The sequence below is a fragment of the Vigna unguiculata genome, chromosome 7 (assembly GCF_037176805.1).
Source record: "Vigna unguiculata cultivar grain cowpea cultivar isolate G323 ecotype 2 chromosome 7, ASM3717680v1, whole genome shotgun sequence".
Taxonomy (NCBI): domain Eukaryota; kingdom Viridiplantae; phylum Streptophyta; class Magnoliopsida; order Fabales; family Fabaceae; genus Vigna; species Vigna unguiculata.
The window spans coordinates 30,734,243-30,752,474 of NC_140798.1; the positions used below are offsets into that span (position 1 = coordinate 30,734,243).

The following is an 18,232-nucleotide window of genomic DNA, read 5'->3' on the forward strand; positions in this document are numbered from 1 at the left end:
TTAATAATTTAAATAGAGATGGAGATATGGCGGGGACGGGTATTATGGCGGGGACACGTACATCCCCATACCCATCCCCATACCCAATTGAAAAAGTCGGGGATTCCCCATACCCATACCCATACCTAGTCAATGCGGGGATTTCCCGTCAAAACGGGGACGGGTTCGGGCAATACCCACCGGGACGGGTTTATTTGCCATCTCTAATTGATATTAAGTTTATTTTCATATATTGTTCCCAGATAAATTTGAGATTATGTGTTTTTTGTTATTTAAAATATCATAAATATGTTTTATAGGTAAAAAATATTTGTATAAAAAGAGGCATAATTATATAAAAATATTATTCTCATAACCACATTTCTAAAATGTATTGTGTATATAAATGTTATTCCAATTATTAGGAATATGTTTGGTTGGTAGAGTAGTTTAAAAAATATAAAATTTATTTAACTAAAAATCACAAGACAAGGGAATTGTAAAAATAATGGAGCAGAGAAATTATTATTTTATAAAATAGTTCTCGCTCTTACTTTATCTTTAAAAACTTGTTGAGGATAATTAGAAGTACAACCAAATTATTTAAAATATTGAGAGTCGTTGAGGGATTAAGAGTAAATAGAAATATGTCTTGTTCAATTGATCAAAAGACAAGTTTATGAAATGAAGGATTACAACTTATAATATTTTACATGAATGGTGTAAGTAAAAGACATCATAAGATACACATGTAATTCATTAAAAACGTTTGTAACTCGTTAGAAATCAATTATTTACTTCTGGTTAAGCAATCAAGGCAAGTTATTTACCCCTTTTAGAACGTCAAACAAAAGAAGTTGGTTGAAACAAAGGATTGAAGCAAATCAAGAAGAGAACAAAACAACCATTATAAAGGCTTAATGAATATTAACTGCTCAAGACATATGAACTCCAAAATCGTTAAGTGAAATTTTTAGACAGTTATATGAAGATTTGGTATGTAACTTGTTTAGATTTCAAATTAAAAATCCTTTAACTATCATAATGGACTAGAAAATATAAATAAGTTTATTTTATATTTTACAAAAATTACAAATAATGAAACAATACATATATTTTTTAGAAACACCGAGAAAACATAAAATAATTAATTCAATATTAGTTGTTGCAATTTGGTTCTTTCGTTCTATTGATTTATGTTACAATTTCTTTTATTTTTCTTGATAATTTATTTCCTTACAATTTACTATGATGTTCTTTCCCATTCATTACAACTCATATAATTTTTCATTTTTCTATTTTATCATTTGTACATTACACTTTATCCATTGTTAGTGTATTCTCATCTTCATTGTTACCAAAAAAAAAAATCCAAAAAGAAACAAAAATACAACTTCTTCTGTTATGCATGAAATTCTCATTGAAGTCCCGGTAAGAAGGAGTTCAAATTTATTAAATGCGTAAGTGAGATTAGTTCACGAAATTAATGATTTTTACATTAATTATATTGAAAACAAGTGTTTACTAGCTCTATACAAAAATATCAAAGTTGATTTAATTTTAAAAAACATCAATCAAAACTAAATCCTAGATAAACAATAGAATGAAATATGTGAATGTGATATTCTTAAAGTAATTAAAAGATAAAACTTTACAATAATGCTTTAAAACAAAAATCTTCCATTGGAAAATTGCTACTCTGTAAGGAAAATAAGTAAATGAGCTCTTCCAATGGATAGCGTTTTCTTCATTTATTTATTGGGCATTCCAATTTTCACGACCGTGAGGGGCCTTCTCCCTGCACCTCCAACAGTTCTTCTGTACCCCCAAAAAATACCTTTATACCCTTATTTATCATTTGCGCGAGTGGATGAAATTCGTTGGGACGCAGTAAATTTCATTTACTGCGTCACCAACCTCCTGCACCCCCAAAACTTCACTCTTAGTATTTTTCTCGTGTTTCGTTGTTCTCCATCCCAGTACTTTTGCTCTCATTCTCTTCTCCGTGGTCCCTTAGAGTTTTTTCTGTTTGCTCCGTTTCATAAACAAGAAAACCCGTTTGACGAAAAAAGCAAAATTTACTGGAAACGGATTACAGAATCCGTTTCATACACTATGAAACGGATTCTGTAATCCGTTTCTTAAAAAAATTTGCAAATTTTTTTAGGAAACGGATTACAGGATCCGTTTCACAGTGTATGAGACGGATTCTGTAATCCGTTTCCTAAAAAAATTTGCAAATTTTTTTATGAAACGGATCACGGAATCCGTTTCACAGTATTATGAAACGGATTTTGTAATCCGTTTCATAAAAAAATTTGCAAATTTTTTTATGAAACGGATTACAGAATCCGTTTCATAAATACGAAACGGATTCCACAATCCGTTTCAAAAAAAAAAAAAAAAGATTTCACAAGCCGTTTTTGAAAAAAAAAAATTAAAAAGGAAACGGATTCCAAAATCCGTTTCCTAAAAAAAAATCCTTTTGCTTTATGCATCCGTGATTACTAAATACACCACCTCACAAATGCATGGAATTGGTTTATGTTCTTAACGGAGCCGCACAAAATATTGCTATGCTCATTTTTGGTCGTATTCTTCTTGGCCTGGGAGTTGGCTTCACTAATCAGGTTAGCTTTTAAACTTTTTAATGTCTATAGAATTCCAAAATTCGTAATAGTAGATTTAGTCTTCACTTTTACTTTTGACTTCAAAAAATAGGTAAAGTGAAATAATTTTTTGTGAGTAAAATTGATAAACTGTATGCATGGTATTATTGTATGTGTTTGGAAAAGGCTAAGCCACTGTACCTTTCCGAAATCGCACCACCCAAATGGCAAGCCACTGTACCTTTACTGAAACAGATTGTGGAATCCGTGTCGGAGGACGCTGAAACGGATAAACTTTTTTTTTTTTTTTTTGAAACGGATTGTGGAATCCGTTTCGTGTTTATGAAACGGATTCTGTAATCCGTTTCATAAAAAAATTTGCAAATTTTTTTATGAAACGGATTACAAAATCCGTTTCATAATACTGTGAAACGGATTCCGTAATCCGTTTCATAAAAAAATTTGCAAATTTTTTTAGGAAACGGATTACAGAATCCGTCTCATACACTGTGAAACGGATTCTGTAATCCGTTTCCTAAAAAAATTTGCAAATTTTTTTAAGAAACGGATTACAGAATCCGTTTCATAGTGTATGAAACGGATTCTGTAATCCGTTTCCAGTAAATTTTGCTTTTTTCGTCAAACGGGTTTTCTTGTTTATGAAACGGAGCAAACAGAAAAAACTCTAAGGGACCACGGAGAAGAGAATGAGAGCAAAAGTACTGGGATGGAGAACAACGAAACACGAGAAAAATACTAAGAGTGAAGTTTTGGGGGTGCAGGAGGTTGGTGACGCAGTAAATGAAATTTACTGCGTCCCAACGAATTTCATCCACTCGCGCAAATGATAAATAAGGGTATAAAGGTATTTTTTGGGGGTACAGAAGAACTGTTGGAGGTGCAGAGAGAAGGCCCCCGACCGTGATGTTATTTAATGTTATTCCCCGAGAGTTCGGGCTCCGGTACTCATTCAAGCCCAATCATAGTTTTTGGTCCATTTTCGAGCCCAAAATGTAAGTTGAAGAATCTTAAGGCCTTTTTAGCGTCATTATCTTCTGTGTTTATTTTCAAAGAAAACAAAAAAGTATTGGAAGAACGTTTAGTGGATAATATTTTTTATAGAAAGGAACAAAGTACATTTTAGTTGATGAAATAAAAATATTAAATAATTTCCAAAGAATCGAAAATGAAAATTACTTTTTCCGCTATTTCGTTTAAGATATAGTGTCTTTAGTTTTAATCAAATAAATAAATTTTGATTTTACTTATTTTAAACTTTCTTTGTTTTTATCATCTAAATTTAAAAGTTATTCCTTTTGATCTCTGGTGTCACGTGATAATAATAAATTACTTATTTTTTTAACAAAAGTAATACATGGTAATTTTAATTGATGAGTGATATAACATAGGTATGTGTTGCTTAAAAAAAATTCTTAAAATGTGTAAAATAAATATTATTCATCTATCTTGAAACGGATGATAAAGATTAACATAGAGACTTAAAATTTTGGATGGTTGAAAATCAAATTCAAATTAATTTGTCAGAGCTTTTCTAGATAACAATTATCAATTAAATTGCTGATACAAAAAATGAATTACCAATTAAACTTTTCGATGGAAGCGTCAAACTTAACTTTTCCTTATTTTTTCTCACGGCTTGAGAATAAGAAATAAACCGAGACGATAATTTAAAATACACCAATTTGGTCAGAAGAGTGTTAACATGGAAGCAGCGAGTATTTCCAAATACATTATTGAAAATAATCAACACAATGCTGAGTTAACTGGAAATCAGAACATTCTGCATTTGATAAAATCAGAAGTTCAGAAATTCTACAAAACTTGATTTATAAACAATTTAAGTATAAATTACTGGTAAAGTAAGATGCAGTGCCTTTATGTAAAATTAATAACTGAGAGGTGTAGCATATCGTTTCATTGTTTAACGAAGCATGAAGGGTGAAGGAAAAATTACATTCAGGATCCATTAATTAAAGAACCTTCTGTCAGTGTAAAATCTAAAGGAATAAATAGAAGTATCAATTTGACCTCATTTTGGTACAGGGACAAAGATATCAACATCCGTTAAAAAGTTCAGTTGAACTCAGCAACCAAAAACATCTTACAGTTTAAGCCTACCTCGGTAACTAAAGTGCAACAATCTGGTGCTCAAACACTAGCCCGATCTTTACCCTCTGCTGCAGCCTCTAATGGCTGGAGAGCTTTGAGAGGATTCATAATCACACCATCAATGAGTCCATAATCCTTGGCTTCTTTTGCACTCATAAAAAAGTCACGGTCTGTATCCTGGTTAATCTTCTCCAAACTTTGGCCAGTGTGATAGGAGAGATATCCATTCAGATTTGCCTTGTGATGCAGCATTTCATTAGCCTGAGAATTTTAAATCATAATCAGTTATGTCCAACAAGATAATGTAGGAGAATTATGAATATATGATCTGTACAAAATAGCACCAAATAAGTAAATCCTTCAGTTTCCTTTGGTAGTGTCATACACAGTGTCACTTATTGCAACAGTTTGGTTCAATCCAATCTAAAGAAATGCTGGATAATTCCAAATATATAATAGTAGGGAATGGGATATAAAAAGCAGGTTAGTATAGGGAAGAAATCATAGTATCAAGGGTATGGAATATAATGTATTAATAGAGAAATTACTAAGCATATTTGTATACTTAAATTTAGGTTATTAGGAAACTCACTACCATATAAAGCAATCATCTTGATTTAAATTAATTCATTAAAGAGTGTTAAGTACTATCCTAAGATTTTAGTTTTCTATGATAGAAAATGTATATAAACTATTAGATGTAAATCTGACATTTGTTCAATAAAAATTAAAAGGATGAAAATGAGGTTTGTACCTGAATATCTATGTCAGTTTGGCCTCCTTGAGCACCACCAAGCGGTTGGTGAATCATAATCCTTGAATTTGGCAAACTGTATCTCTTTCCTTCAAAGGTTTTGTAGAAAGGGATTTAAAGTTAGAAAGAAGCATTTTTTCACTTTTGGAGAAGTAAAGATGACACATTCATCAAGAGAAGGATACAATGATTTCAAGTTACAAGAATTATTACCAATGGTCCCAGCGCTAAGCAGAAAAGCTCCCATACTGCACGTGAAAAGGTTTCTATAAGAATGGTAACTAAATTTTCTTCAACAAGAAATGATAAATAACTGTAGTATACAATCGACTATCATTCACTTCTCATTGTCAAACTATCAATATTTATGTGAGTTTTAATTCTTGGGAGTGTTAAGAATATTTTTTCAAAGGAAAGCTTTCAGTTCAACAGTTAATATTATCTTCAACAGCACTACCAGTGGCAGACCTATATATATCTTAGATCCACCACTAAGCACTACCAATACCATTTCACTATATGAAGGTAAGAGGGAAAATCACAACTCCACTCCCTTTACTTTCACAAAGTTATTGGGAACAAATATTATACCGGGAAGTTGGATAAAACGGCTATAATATAACCGACCACATAACACTACCAATGGAGTAGATTTTTTCAAATGAAATGCAGCAGACTTTAAATGTACACCACGGTGGGGAAACTATTTGTTCTCAACATTGACAAATGACTAATCTTGAAGCCCGTGGAAACTCATTTAAAATGTCATTCCCAGATACAAGGCTGTGCTAAACCAAAGATTAAATCAGCAGATTGATATGCCTTATTTTATTTTTATTAATTGGCCTTACCAGGGGTAGATATACAAGTCAATAGGGATAGGGAAAATACAAATTGGAAAAAGGATCAAGGGGTCAACCATCCAAATTAAAGAAACACAAATAATAACGTAATCTCGTGTTTTTAAAAACATAAACTCACATGACACAGTGTGGAAGCCAAATATCTAATATAATTACTAATTAATCATCTTAATTCTCCAAGTGTTTTCAGCATAAATAAATAAATCAGTCCGTTCTGCCAGCAGCATGCACCAAAAACAAATTGGGAAATAAAAATTTTAACTTTCTACTGGCGGTGATAACCAGCAACCTCTCAGCATTAGGGTAATATTGTCCGAGAAAGAACAAAACGTTACCTAGCTGCTAATCCAACACACACAGTAGACACATCAGGTCGGATATGCCTCATTGTATCAAATATTGCCATACCTGAGGAAAGAAATAACAAAGGAAGCATGTTTTACATTTGAAATACACTAACATTCTTTTTGAAACCATGTGTAAATTGAATATAATGAAAACAATGCAATATAGAGTTAACTCAAATAATTACCAGCTGTAACCGACCCTCCTGGAGAATTTACATACATGACAATATCCTGTTCAACATAATGAGAAAATTGGTAGTTGACTAAGTACGTGCACAACAACATTGAGTTTATTACACAACAGAAAATACCAAATACAAATTCAAGATATCTTGATAACAATAACAGCTGAATGAAAAAGTACCATACTATAATCCTTTAACATCAGCTTAAGAATCCAACTGAACACTTTATATGGAGAAAGATTAAGAAGATAAACCATGAGTTTTCAATGTCTAAGAACAAACCTTGTTAGGATCAACAGCATCAAGGTACAGGAGCTGAGCAACTATGATGTTTGCCATATCGTCATCAACAGCTCCACCACAACGGATTATTCTCTAAATACCAAAACACATTATTAATACTAGCCAGATTAAACAGAAGCTGAAAGTAACAAGAGAAAAAATTGCCTACATATTGGAAAAGCTGACTTATAACACTCTGGAAACGCTCCTGCACCATAGGAGGTGGCCCTTGTCCTTGTGCATAGGTGGGGAAATAAGGGGAAGATGGGACTTTCAAATCCCTCCTTCAAAAACACTATCCAAGTCAATAAATAAGACTAAGCTAAAACATAAAACTAATAACAAAACCAAATATACCTTATGGACCAAATATCCTGACGTGAACTGCTCTCAGGGGTCCAAAATTGATCACCATACACTGCCTTCACAGCAGAATTTTTACTAATCTTTCTACCTTCTACCGATTTCCTTAGTTTCCTGCAAACCACAGCAAGGCTTCATCCCCTTAATAGACATAAATACATCCAGCATAATAGAGAATATTCTAGTCTCTTCCGTGACAAATTTCCTGTTTTTTTAAAAAGGAAAATTCAAGCACAGATAAAAGGTGGATAATAAAAATTCAAGCTTTAGCAATTAAAATTTGAGAAACCCTTCACAGCAGACCCACCCTAGATTAATCATTTTAAAAACTCAGGCAATTCAAATTTTATCATGACGTTTTTATCAAACCATTTTTCAGTTCGAAACATAACCCAAAAGTGACCCAAAATCTCACTTTCACCCTTACCCATCAGCATAAAAATTTAAGGTCATCTTCCACAAATCCGGTGTCCATAATTCTCTAAAATAACTAAATAAAATGTAACAAATCGAAAAACCACAAACTCGCATATTATCATCAAAATGCAAACTTTACGGCAATTGAGTGTTTAAAAAACACCGCAGCACATGGGGTGCCAAAAAAAATTGATAAAAAAAAAAATACCTGGAGAGGGTGGGAAAAGAAAGGTTGTTGGAAAGAGAAGAAGAAGAGGGAGTGGAGGAAAGAAGAAGAGGGTTGAATCTGAGAGAGGAAGAGGGAGTGAAAAGGGATGTGTGAGCCATTGTTAATGGGTGGATGAGAAGGAAGGTGCAATGATATGAGTGTTTGTTTAATAAGAAGAATAAGAGGAAGAATAGGGATAGCGGAGTTGAGTGTTGGGGCAAAACTTGTCGACAGTGAACTCAACCCAGCGTTTGTTAGTGTTGAAGGAAAGCCTCCCTGTATCTAATCAGGTCAAAAATAAATAAAAGAATAAATAATAGATAATATCGTTATACACAAATATCTTATTCTACTTCGCATGGTAATTTAGTAGGAAATAAACTATCAAAATTTAAATTATGTAACATAAAACAAGTTATTTGAAAAACAAATTATGAATGAATTTTTTTAAAGTATTTATTAACTTTTACGGTCTAATTCGATAAGTTGGGATATATACAATTTTTCAACCAGATTCACCTATTAAATTTTAGGCATAGTTGTTGTTTTGTTTTTATTTTATTTTATTTTACGATTTTTGCTTGATCTTGAATTACTTTTCTACAATTTTAATCCTTTTGAGTTTTAATTATATACAATTTTTTGGTTCCTGGATATTTTTGTACGTAAATTTAATTCTCCGTTTTTTAGTTAGTGGTAATTTTGTTTCATTTTTAGTTTTAAAAATATATTTAATTACAACGAAATTACATTTTCATAATATGATTATATCTTTGTTATTACTTTCAATAAAAGTCATTAGAGTGATGCTTTGTAATTAGGTTTGAGAAATCAACTTAGTTCTACGTCTCAACAATGTTTGAGTTTTGAAGTGGAAAGTTGTGGAATGTTTGAGGTTAAAGCTAAGAAGAGTAGGGACCATAAAGTGTATAAAAAAGATAAATCTCTAGGGGAGGTTAAGATGATATAGAGCTTTGAAGATTAGTAAGACATGGTGATGTTTTCTGAGTAGAGAGGAAGAACAATCATGTGATGAAAATGAAGTATATTAGGGGTTTTACACCAGATTAGGATTAGTAAAAGGTAGTTGGATCTTCTTGGTAATAACAACAATCCCAATCAAGAGTAGAAAGGATGTTCTAAGAAAGATGGCTCACATAGGAGAAAGGTTTGACCTTGAACATGAGGTAGATGGTTTTAAGTATCAGAAGGAGAGGCATATCTTTAAGTGGGGAAAGACAAGTTGGTAATGTCATATTTGTCATGGTTGCCTGCAAGAGAGAATTGGAGTTGAGATTGTGGTTTTGCTACAGTTGTGGCCAAGTGAAGATTGCTCAAGTGTGTGTGGTAGGTCTTGTGGTGGTAAAAGGATTCAAATTCAAAGTCAATTTGAATTGTTCCTTTGCAAGGTTGGGACATAATCTCAAGGGTACATTGGTGGCTTTCCCATTCATATTCCTATGAGATGTGATACCCAACGAAGTCGTGTTCTTTGATTCAAAGAGATAAGTCAATGGTTGTGTATCAAGTGTGGATCAAGTTGATAAGTAGGGGTAGAGTGTCATGTGAATCAGAGTTGTTTGACAAATACAATTGAAGAATAGACGCAAAGGATCTCAATTGTGAAAGAATTGTAAGACATGTAATGGTTTAGATTTAATGTAATCGCCAGAATAATTGTAAGTTTTGTGGAGGTTGGAGGAAAGGTAGTAGTATGTCAAACCGTTCAAGAATAAGTGTGGGCTAAGGGAGGAATGACTATTAGGATATATGGCTTTTAAGAGTGAGGAAAATGATGAGGAAATGGAATGTTGAGGCTATAAAAAGGGGAGTATCAAGGATTTTGCAAGATTTATAAAAAGTTTGAAGGAGGTTTCGTCAAGGTGATTGTTTCCTTGTTACAACAGATACAAAAGGATCACCCTTTTGAGTAAACAAAGAAGTAATTTTGTGTATGGATTAAAGTAGTGCAGCGGAATGGTGGTAAGTGATGCTTATCAATGGTAGGAGGTGCATGGGAAGATGTATCTTGTCCATAACCTGGTGGTTAATGCAATAGGGAGTTTGATAATGTTAATTTTTACCATTATCTAAGGTACATTTTATTAGCAAAATCATCTCTTCTATAGCTTTTAACCTACTTAATCCTCAATTTTACTTTACTTTTGTGAATAAATACATTTTAGGTTACATTGATCTAAATATACTACTAATCCCCAATTTTTGTGTCTATTTATAGATTAGAAGTTTTGTTCCAAAAACCTAGCCAAATGAGTGACCAGGAATGACAAGGAGAAGATAAAAAATGTTATAAAAAGGAAGCAACAGCCACTGCCTGGCGGTACAAGAGGAGTGTCAGGCGCCAGCCTGATTCCAGGGAGTTAGCGCCTGGCGGGAAAGGCTCAACGCCAAGCGCCAGAATGTTCCAGAAAACTACCGCCTGGCGGCATCTGAAGACCGTCGGGCAGCTCTTGCAAGATTTCAATTTCTCCTTCTTTGCTTGCGCCTTGCTGATGTGGCAAATTGGCCCTATTTCTTCGTGTTTTCACAAGGGAAACTCATCTTGGACGTTTTAGAGCTCGAGCAACACGTTTTGGAGCGCTTGAAGGTCTGCTAGGACTAGTGGGAACTATCCCTTCTTCCTCTTTGTATCTCCTATCTCTTCCATCTTCGTTTTGTAAGCTTGTGCTCTCCATGACAATGGAGAGTTAAACCCATTTTGTTGGGGTTAGATGTAGTCACTGAATTTTCATGTATTTGTGAATGATTTTAATATATATATATGCTTCTTCCATTAATTTTTAGTATCTTTGTTTCTTTACTTAATGCTTGCTTTGTTTTAACCATTCGTTGCATGATATTTGGGTCATTAGGTATTGGAAAATATCTCTTGAAACCTAGAATTGGAACAAGATACCTAATGAAACTTGTATCTAGGAATGGAGCTTGACCCATTAGTTGTCTTAAACCCTAGTTTGTAAAGCGAGTTTGCTTATTTAGGGATTCAAGGAATTGACTCTTAATAAGGAAACCTAGGCTCATTCAACTAAGGGATTAGGGTTTGAAGAGACTTGTGGGTTGACATTAGTAATTTAGTGGAGAAGAGTTTTAGTGTTTTATAAGCATGATAGTGAAGTCGGTGAAATTTAACCCCAACAATATCAATCCATTTCATTTCTAGTCTTTTCCATTTTCTAGAGTTTCAAATATCCAAGTTCACCTTTTACTTGTTTATGTAATATTTACTTTCTTTCACACAAAAGCCCAAATTATGGATTCATTCTTTAGTTTAAATTAGTTATTAATTGCAAGATTATTTAGTATACACGAGTCTCTTGGAAAATGATATCCCGATCTTACCGGTTACTACTCGCGTGACTTGGTACACTTGTCAAAGTCTTAGCAGAGTTCTTTAAAACAACAAAGCTATCATCTTTATAAGGATTAATTAAAAGTGTTTAGTGATCATTTAGAGCTGGAAGTGTAGAGTTACACAAACAAAGTTGGATAGGAGAAATAAGAGATGAATTGAGCTATGGTTTCAAGTTGGGGTGTCAACCTAGAAGCGAGAAAGTGAGAGTAGATGCTTAACCAAAGAAGGGAATTCAATTCCTTAATTTGACGAGGTAAGAGTAAGAGTTGGTGAGAAGCATAAGTGTTTGAGTTGGGAAGAGAAGTTGTAAGGAGATTTCATTAGTTTAGTCATCTGATTAGAACTAGTGAGTTTCTCAAAATGGTTAGGAAAAAGGAAAAATTGGAGAATCCTTATTTGAGATGTATCATAAAGCTGCTAGGTACTAATCAAACCAGTGATTTCAAGTTGAGAAAATATGTGGTTTTAATGTTTTGTGGAATGATGGTTACAAGTTAGTGAAATTAGAAATGAAGATGGAGTGCCAATATGAGTTTGGTGGTTGCAACAATTGAAAATTTTAGTTTAGAAGTGGGATAACATTGTTGTGACAACAAAGTTAGTAAAAGAAGCAATATGTTATAAATGTAGTTATGAATAAGGATGGTCAAGAGTGCTAACATGTGGTAGTAGGTTAGAAGTCGTGTGTGATCAAGTTAGTGGAGTGATGCATCAAGGAATCAGATGGTGTGGAGTGATAACTAACATGTTTTAGATTGAGACCAAGACTATCTTCAAATTTTGGTAAAAACCTACAAGAGATTGTTGAGCACATAAGGAAAGTGAGTTAATATATCAGATACAAGCTGGTTGGTCAAGTATAAAGGATCATTTAAGTTTTAAGATGAGGATGAGAATTTGCTTTAGGAGTAGTGGCTAAACCAATCTACACTATTAAACACGATATTACTTAGTAGAGGCAAGGTTTCTAGTTAGTTAAGGTGTTAGAGTCATTAAGTTAGACAAGTCTAGGTGTTTATTGTAAGAGAAAATGAAGAGAGCATAGTTTTCTTTCTACCTAATGAGTGAATATTTTAGGACGAAAAACTTTTTTGTTGGGGAGAATGTAAAACCCTATAAAATTGTCATTTAGACGTGATAATGGTTTAAAAATAGTGAGACTAGATTATTTTAATATTAAAAGGTTTTAGTATAAATAGTATCGTTATAAATGACTTTTATTTTTTAAAAACACATTATCTTTCTAGAAAACATTTTTCTAGAGTTCTTTGACTTTTCTCTAAGGGTTCTCCTCCTTTGTTTGCTTGATTGAAGATATGAGACCGTAGGAATAATCCTCATGACAAGCTCTTCAATTTGGCCTGATTAGTTTCTTTGTTCGTGTAAGTTGAGTTTTAGCTATTTTTCTTGATTTTCTTTTATTTTTGTTGCATGTGAGGCTTTTTCTGCTTGCATTTGGGATTTTCATCTTCTATATGCTTCTTATTAGTGATCGTAATAGTATGTCCTAATCGTTCTTGTGATGTTTCTATATGTAAATATAGCATCCTTTGGAGTTAGAAGTGTTTTAGTGTTCTTAGAGTTGTTTGGGTTTATGGAGACACTTTGTTAGGTAAGGGAAGCTAGGTTTCTATTGAATTGATCATCTTGGTAGTTAATTGTGATTTGGTGTGTTGAATTGATGAGTTGTATGTTGAATTATTTGATATTTGATTTGTGTGATCTTGATTTGGGGAAAAGTTTGAATTTGTGTTTTAAGTGATTGGGTATCAATTTTGAACTCTTTAAAACCATTTAGAATAAAAAGCACTAAAAGGAAAGGTGCCCATGTAGTCAATTACACAAGATCAATTTGTCTCCAAATTGTTTCTGATACACCATTAGGCGTCGTTACAGTGTCATCAGGCGCTAGGCCACTGGCTTGGCGTCGTCGAGCGCCACTTTTGGACGTTAGAAGTCAATGGGTTCCAGGGTCGGGCGTCGAGCGCCACTTTTTTGGCTTTGGATGTCATCCTATTTTTGTAGTCTGCATCCTCTTAGTAAAATGAAAATTCCAGCTTCATTAACCGTTAGATCGAGCTGAAATTGTGACAATTGATCCTAGACACGTGATTCTTCACTTTGACTGATGGGATCTTTATTTTGAAGTTTGTGGTTAGATAAATGGTTTTCACTGTTAATGAACCAAATTTAACTTCAGTTGCATCAACAAACATTAGAATATCTAAGAATATTTTATGCAACTAAAATCATTTTTTAAGACATTTTTATCACAATAAACCCAATTATCATAATTGTCAATTAAGACATTCTTTTAAGCACAAAAATTCAATTAAATATCCAGAACTAAACATTAAATGAGGGCAGAAATTTGAACGCATCAACTATTTTAATGTACTTTATGTATAAAGTGTTATTTGCCCTGTTGTTTTTTTTGTTTCTCTTATTTTATTCTTTTAGGTTGTTTTGTGGTTAATGTGAAGTATGTTTATGGTTCTCATTATGATAAATTGAATATAATATGTTTTGGTGAACATACATGATGATGTTTGAAGGATTTCAAGAGAAATTCCTAGTGTTGTTATGTTAATGTATGCCTTGATATAGGTGGGTCTGGAAGGAGATATCCTGAACTCTAATAATCATTCATAGTCACATAGAGTAGAATGAGTTACATGGTGAGAGTAGCAGGAGGTCCTAGACTTTAGACTTGTTCTTTGGTCATAGGCTTGAAAGAATTAACCTTGTATTGTTAGGTGATGACCCCTTGTGGCCTTGTACTCTAAAGAGTCTAGAAATCATCACAAGTCCATACCTTCAGTGAACCCTATATCAATGGTATGTATCTAGATAATTGAGTTTAGTGTCAACTGCTTGTGTGATTATAGGCATAAATATGTTTTATACTATGTTAATATGTATTTGGCATGATTTAATTATTTATGAATATTTCTTTTGTACACTAGCTTACCTTGTTGTGTGTTTTGTGTCTTCTTGTGTTGTTTGTCTCTTCTTTTTGTGATGATCACTTATTCAGTAGGAGAAAATAAAGTTACAGGTTTAGAGACACCTCTCAAGGATGGGGAGCTATCAGTTAAAGCAGGTAAAGGTTTCGAGGAGCTTTAGTCGTGGTTAGTTTATTTATAGAGCTTGTTGGTTTAGTGTGAGTGAATAAATGATATATTTTGTATAGTCCTATCTTTTGTAAGACTGTCTCAATATACTTTATACATTAGATTACTTGTTTTGAATATTATAATGAAGCATCTTATTTTACTAGTTTTAAGATGCTAAAATAGGATGTTACATTTACTATCTCCATGGTTTTTTGAAGAAATTGTATTATTTAAAAATTAATATAAGAGGAGACAATACTAATAATTTATAACTATTAATCTTGAATTGTCTGGTTAGACAGTTTAAGAAGATTAATCACTTTTTCACATTTACATATATATATATATATATATATATATATATATATATATATATATATATATATATATATATATAAATTTGCAATAATTCAAAGAAAATGATGTTGATATATAATTATACCCTTGCTTACTTGTTAATAATTGTAAATATTTTTTAGGTTAAATTATTCATTTGGTCCCAATTTTCGTATGCAAATTTGAATTTGGTCCCTCAATTTTAAAAAGTGTTAACTAAATCCCTAATTTTGATAATTTGTTTCAATGAAGCCCCTTCTGTTAAAATGGCAGAAACAATATTAAGAGCACAGTGACGTAGAAATGTTAGACGGAACTGAACGAACAGTGAAGTGGCACATTAAATGTGGTACACATTAAATGCCAATCATTAAGATTTGAAGAAAAAATTGTATTGATGTGAGTGAAAATTGAACGAGAAAAATAGAACAAAAAAAATCGACGGTAGGATTTGGAATGAGAAGAAAAGAGCCAACGGGCTAGGGAACGACTAGGAACAGATGAAATTCGAAGTGGTTGGTCGGGGAAGGCAATTTTAGAGTGAATGAATATCGTTGAGGAGTCTCATACGCACTTTAGGATGGTGCTTGGACTCGGAACCATTTAGCGTGTGAGGGGGATTAAGCACAAACATGGTGGCTACTGCGTCCGCGAAGTCAAATCCCATTTAGTTGAATGTCGAACCACTCCTTCCTCCAATTTCGCCCATGAACGCAAATCCTAGAATAATCCCCAATTTGAAGCTTAACACGCATGCCCTTTCTCTTTTATTACATCTTAATTACAGCATTAAATAACATTCAGCGTTTTTTCCAAATTAATTATTTATTACAGCATTTCAAAATTCCATGTGTACCATATTTAATGTGCCACTTCACTGTTCAGTTTCGTCTAACATCTCCACTTCACTGTACTCTTAACGTCGTTTCTGCCATTTTAACGGAAGGGGTTTCATTGAAACAAATTATCAAACTTAGGGACCTAGTTAACATTTTTTAAAATTGAGGGACCAAATTCAAATTTACATACGAAAATTGAGACCAAATGAATAATTTAACCTATTTTTTATATATGTCGGGAGTTGAATGATAGAGAACATTATAAATACTTTTATATACAGATTGGAGCACTCCAATTTCTTTAGTATATATAAAATTTTTACCTTTACTGATAAAAAACAGTCACTCTTTATTCTTTACGCTTTTATTTTTTGTAATTATCATTTTTTTAAAATAACCTATTTGCATATTACTAATTATTAATTTTTAATTTATAATCTTCCTTACCTAACTTTTGATTAATTTATACATTCAACATCAAAGTTAGTACAAGAATTTTCATCACGAATTACCGATAGAAATAAAGTTGTAGATAAAATCAAACTTGTTTTAGATATTCAAATTACCGAAAGAAATATATGTGGATAACGAATTCTGTAAAATGCATTAATGATGCAGTGATACAAAAGGAGAAGGAAGAGGAGAAAGAAAAAAAAAAAAAAAGACGACTCAACTGCAATAACTATTAGACATTTATTTCCAAATTGAGGTTATCATCATCGATAAGTCAATGAGTATTATACCTACTAATCAACCCTTCAAAAAATGCAAATTACCGACAAATTTTGTATTGATTTTCTTATAGTTGGCGAAAATGAAAAACTAATATATTTTTTATTAATTATAAATGAAAAGTTTATAACTATCTTATGATAAATGAGAAAGTTTAATATATTTTTTATTTAACAAAAAAAAAGTAGAATTAATTAAAAAACTCTGTCCGCTGTATTTCTACACCAGAAAACAACTGCTATACATTTGAATGTAATTTTTGTTGACAGATAAATGAAAAGATATCATGCATATGATTTTTAAAGGAATTATTGAAAAAGCAATGTGCAAGAATAATAATGTGATGATATTTCAGTCTTGGGGTGTATTTTAATGAAATGTAATACTGAAATTAGTTTGGTGAGAAAAGAGTTTATATATGTAATGCCGAAGGGAAGAAGAAAGTGAGTTTGATGGTAAAGGAATTTATTGATCGATATGTTATCCAAAAACTGGCGAACATACATGTAGGGCAACCCTTGGTCGAACTCGATTTCGATCAGATTCATACAAATAACCAATAAATATATATATATATATATAAAACCCTATACCCCTCAAAGAAGATACTCTCTAATAAACAATGCTTGCATGACGCATGCATGTGTGATTACACCGTGGTAGTTTTAACGATGGTGTTGAGGACGGTGACACAATTGCCACTCAACTGGAAGAGCGTGGTGGCCTCCTGGCGGAAGGGCATTTCGACACCGGGAGACTCGGTGTAAGCGTCGTCGCAGCTGGATTTGTAAGAAATCACGGCGCTCATTTTGCGATAAGCCTCCATCACGTTCATCTGAACCACCATATTCAAAGCTTCCTTTATGCTGTCCAACATGTCATCGTACTGAGTCTTGCAGATGTTGAGTGCGTCCAAGGCCTCCTTTGCGGTGGCGGGATCTTCCAGCTGCTTGGAGATGGAAGCGGCGATCTCGCTGGCCTTCTGGAGGGTGGCGTTGATCTCGCCCTCCACTGCTCTCACGGGGTCGAAGTTACCGGCGAGGACGGGGGCGATGGTATCCACACAGAGCGCCGGGTTATCGGTGCCGCTGCAGAATTGTGTAAGCTCAATGGGGACAGGTGCGGCTAGAAGGTGGCGGGCAGAGGCGACGGTGGATAGGAGGAGGCAAGAGAGTGCTCCGATGAGGAGAAGGGTTTTATTGAATCTGAACTGATCCATTGTCTCTCCTCCTTATAGAAGCGTGTCTTCTTCTGAGAGTAAGCGTCTTCTTTTTGGAGAAGAGACAAAGGACCAAATCGGGTTGCATTTTGCTCTAGGTATGGAGGGGCTTTTATAGCTCACGTTTTCCATTATTTGCCTTCTCTTCAACAGAAAATCACCGGCTGACCCGGTAAAACTCACGTAAATAGCGGTGATAAAACTTTTAACTTTCCATTAACGGTTGTATTTTTATACTTGACAGAGTTTTAACAAGATTTCACAAAGTTATATATACATATATAACGATATTTTCTTGATCTTGAATTATTTTTCTACAATTTTAATCCTTTGAGTTTTAATCATATACAGTTTTTTGGTTCCTGGATTTTTTGTACGTAAATTTAATTCTCCGTTTTTTAGTTAGTGGTAATTTTGTTTCATTTTTAGTTTTAAAAATATATTAAATCACTATTGAACTACGTTTTCGTAATATGATTA

At 33.1% G+C, this 18,232-nt stretch overlaps 2 protein-coding genes across 2 annotated transcripts; both read right to left on the reverse strand.

The window, feature by feature from the left end:
• Positions 1-4,548: 4,548 nt before the first annotated feature.
• Positions 4,549-8,418, reverse strand: CLPP5 (nuclear encoded CLP protease 5). Its single transcript, XM_028082406.2, has 9 exons — positions 8,138-8,418; positions 7,507-7,626; positions 7,319-7,433; positions 7,150-7,242; positions 6,868-6,913; positions 6,671-6,743; positions 5,686-5,720; positions 5,473-5,561; positions 4,549-4,979 (listed from the first exon to the last, which is right to left on the reverse strand). The coding sequence occupies exons 1-9, from the start codon at positions 8,254-8,256 to the stop codon at positions 4,758-4,760; spliced, it is 912 nt and encodes a 303-aa protein (XP_027938207.1). The 5' UTR covers positions 8,257-8,418; the 3' UTR covers positions 4,549-4,757.
• An 8,764-nt stretch (positions 8,419-17,182) lies between these two features.
• Positions 17,183-17,752, reverse strand: LOC114191315 (uncharacterized). Its single transcript, XM_028080485.2, has one exon. It carries the CDS (start codon positions 17,750-17,752, stop codon positions 17,183-17,185), a length of 570 nt encoding a protein of 189 aa, XP_027936286.2.
• Between the last annotated feature and the right edge of the window lie 480 nt (positions 17,753-18,232).

What these genes read in the sequence shown, in the direction of transcription:
- LOC114191315 (XM_028080485.2), bottom strand. Translation starts at nt 17,752, where the DNA reads ATGGATCAGTTCAGATTCAATAAAACCCTTCTCCTCATCGGAGCACTC.
- CLPP5 (XM_028082406.2), bottom strand. Translation starts at nt 8,256, where the DNA reads ATGGCTCACACATCCCTTTTCACTCCCTCTTCCTCTCTCAGATTCAAC. An exon ending in AGGAGGGTCGGTTACAGCTG is followed by an intron (nt 6,744 to 6,867) that starts GTAATTATTTGA and finishes TTCTTTCCTCAG; the next exon opens with GTATGGCAATATTTGATACA. An exon ending in GCTTAGCGCTGGGACCATTG is followed by an intron (nt 5,562 to 5,685) that starts GTAATAATTCTT and finishes AAACCTTTGAAG; the next exon opens with GAAAGAGATACAGTTTGCCA.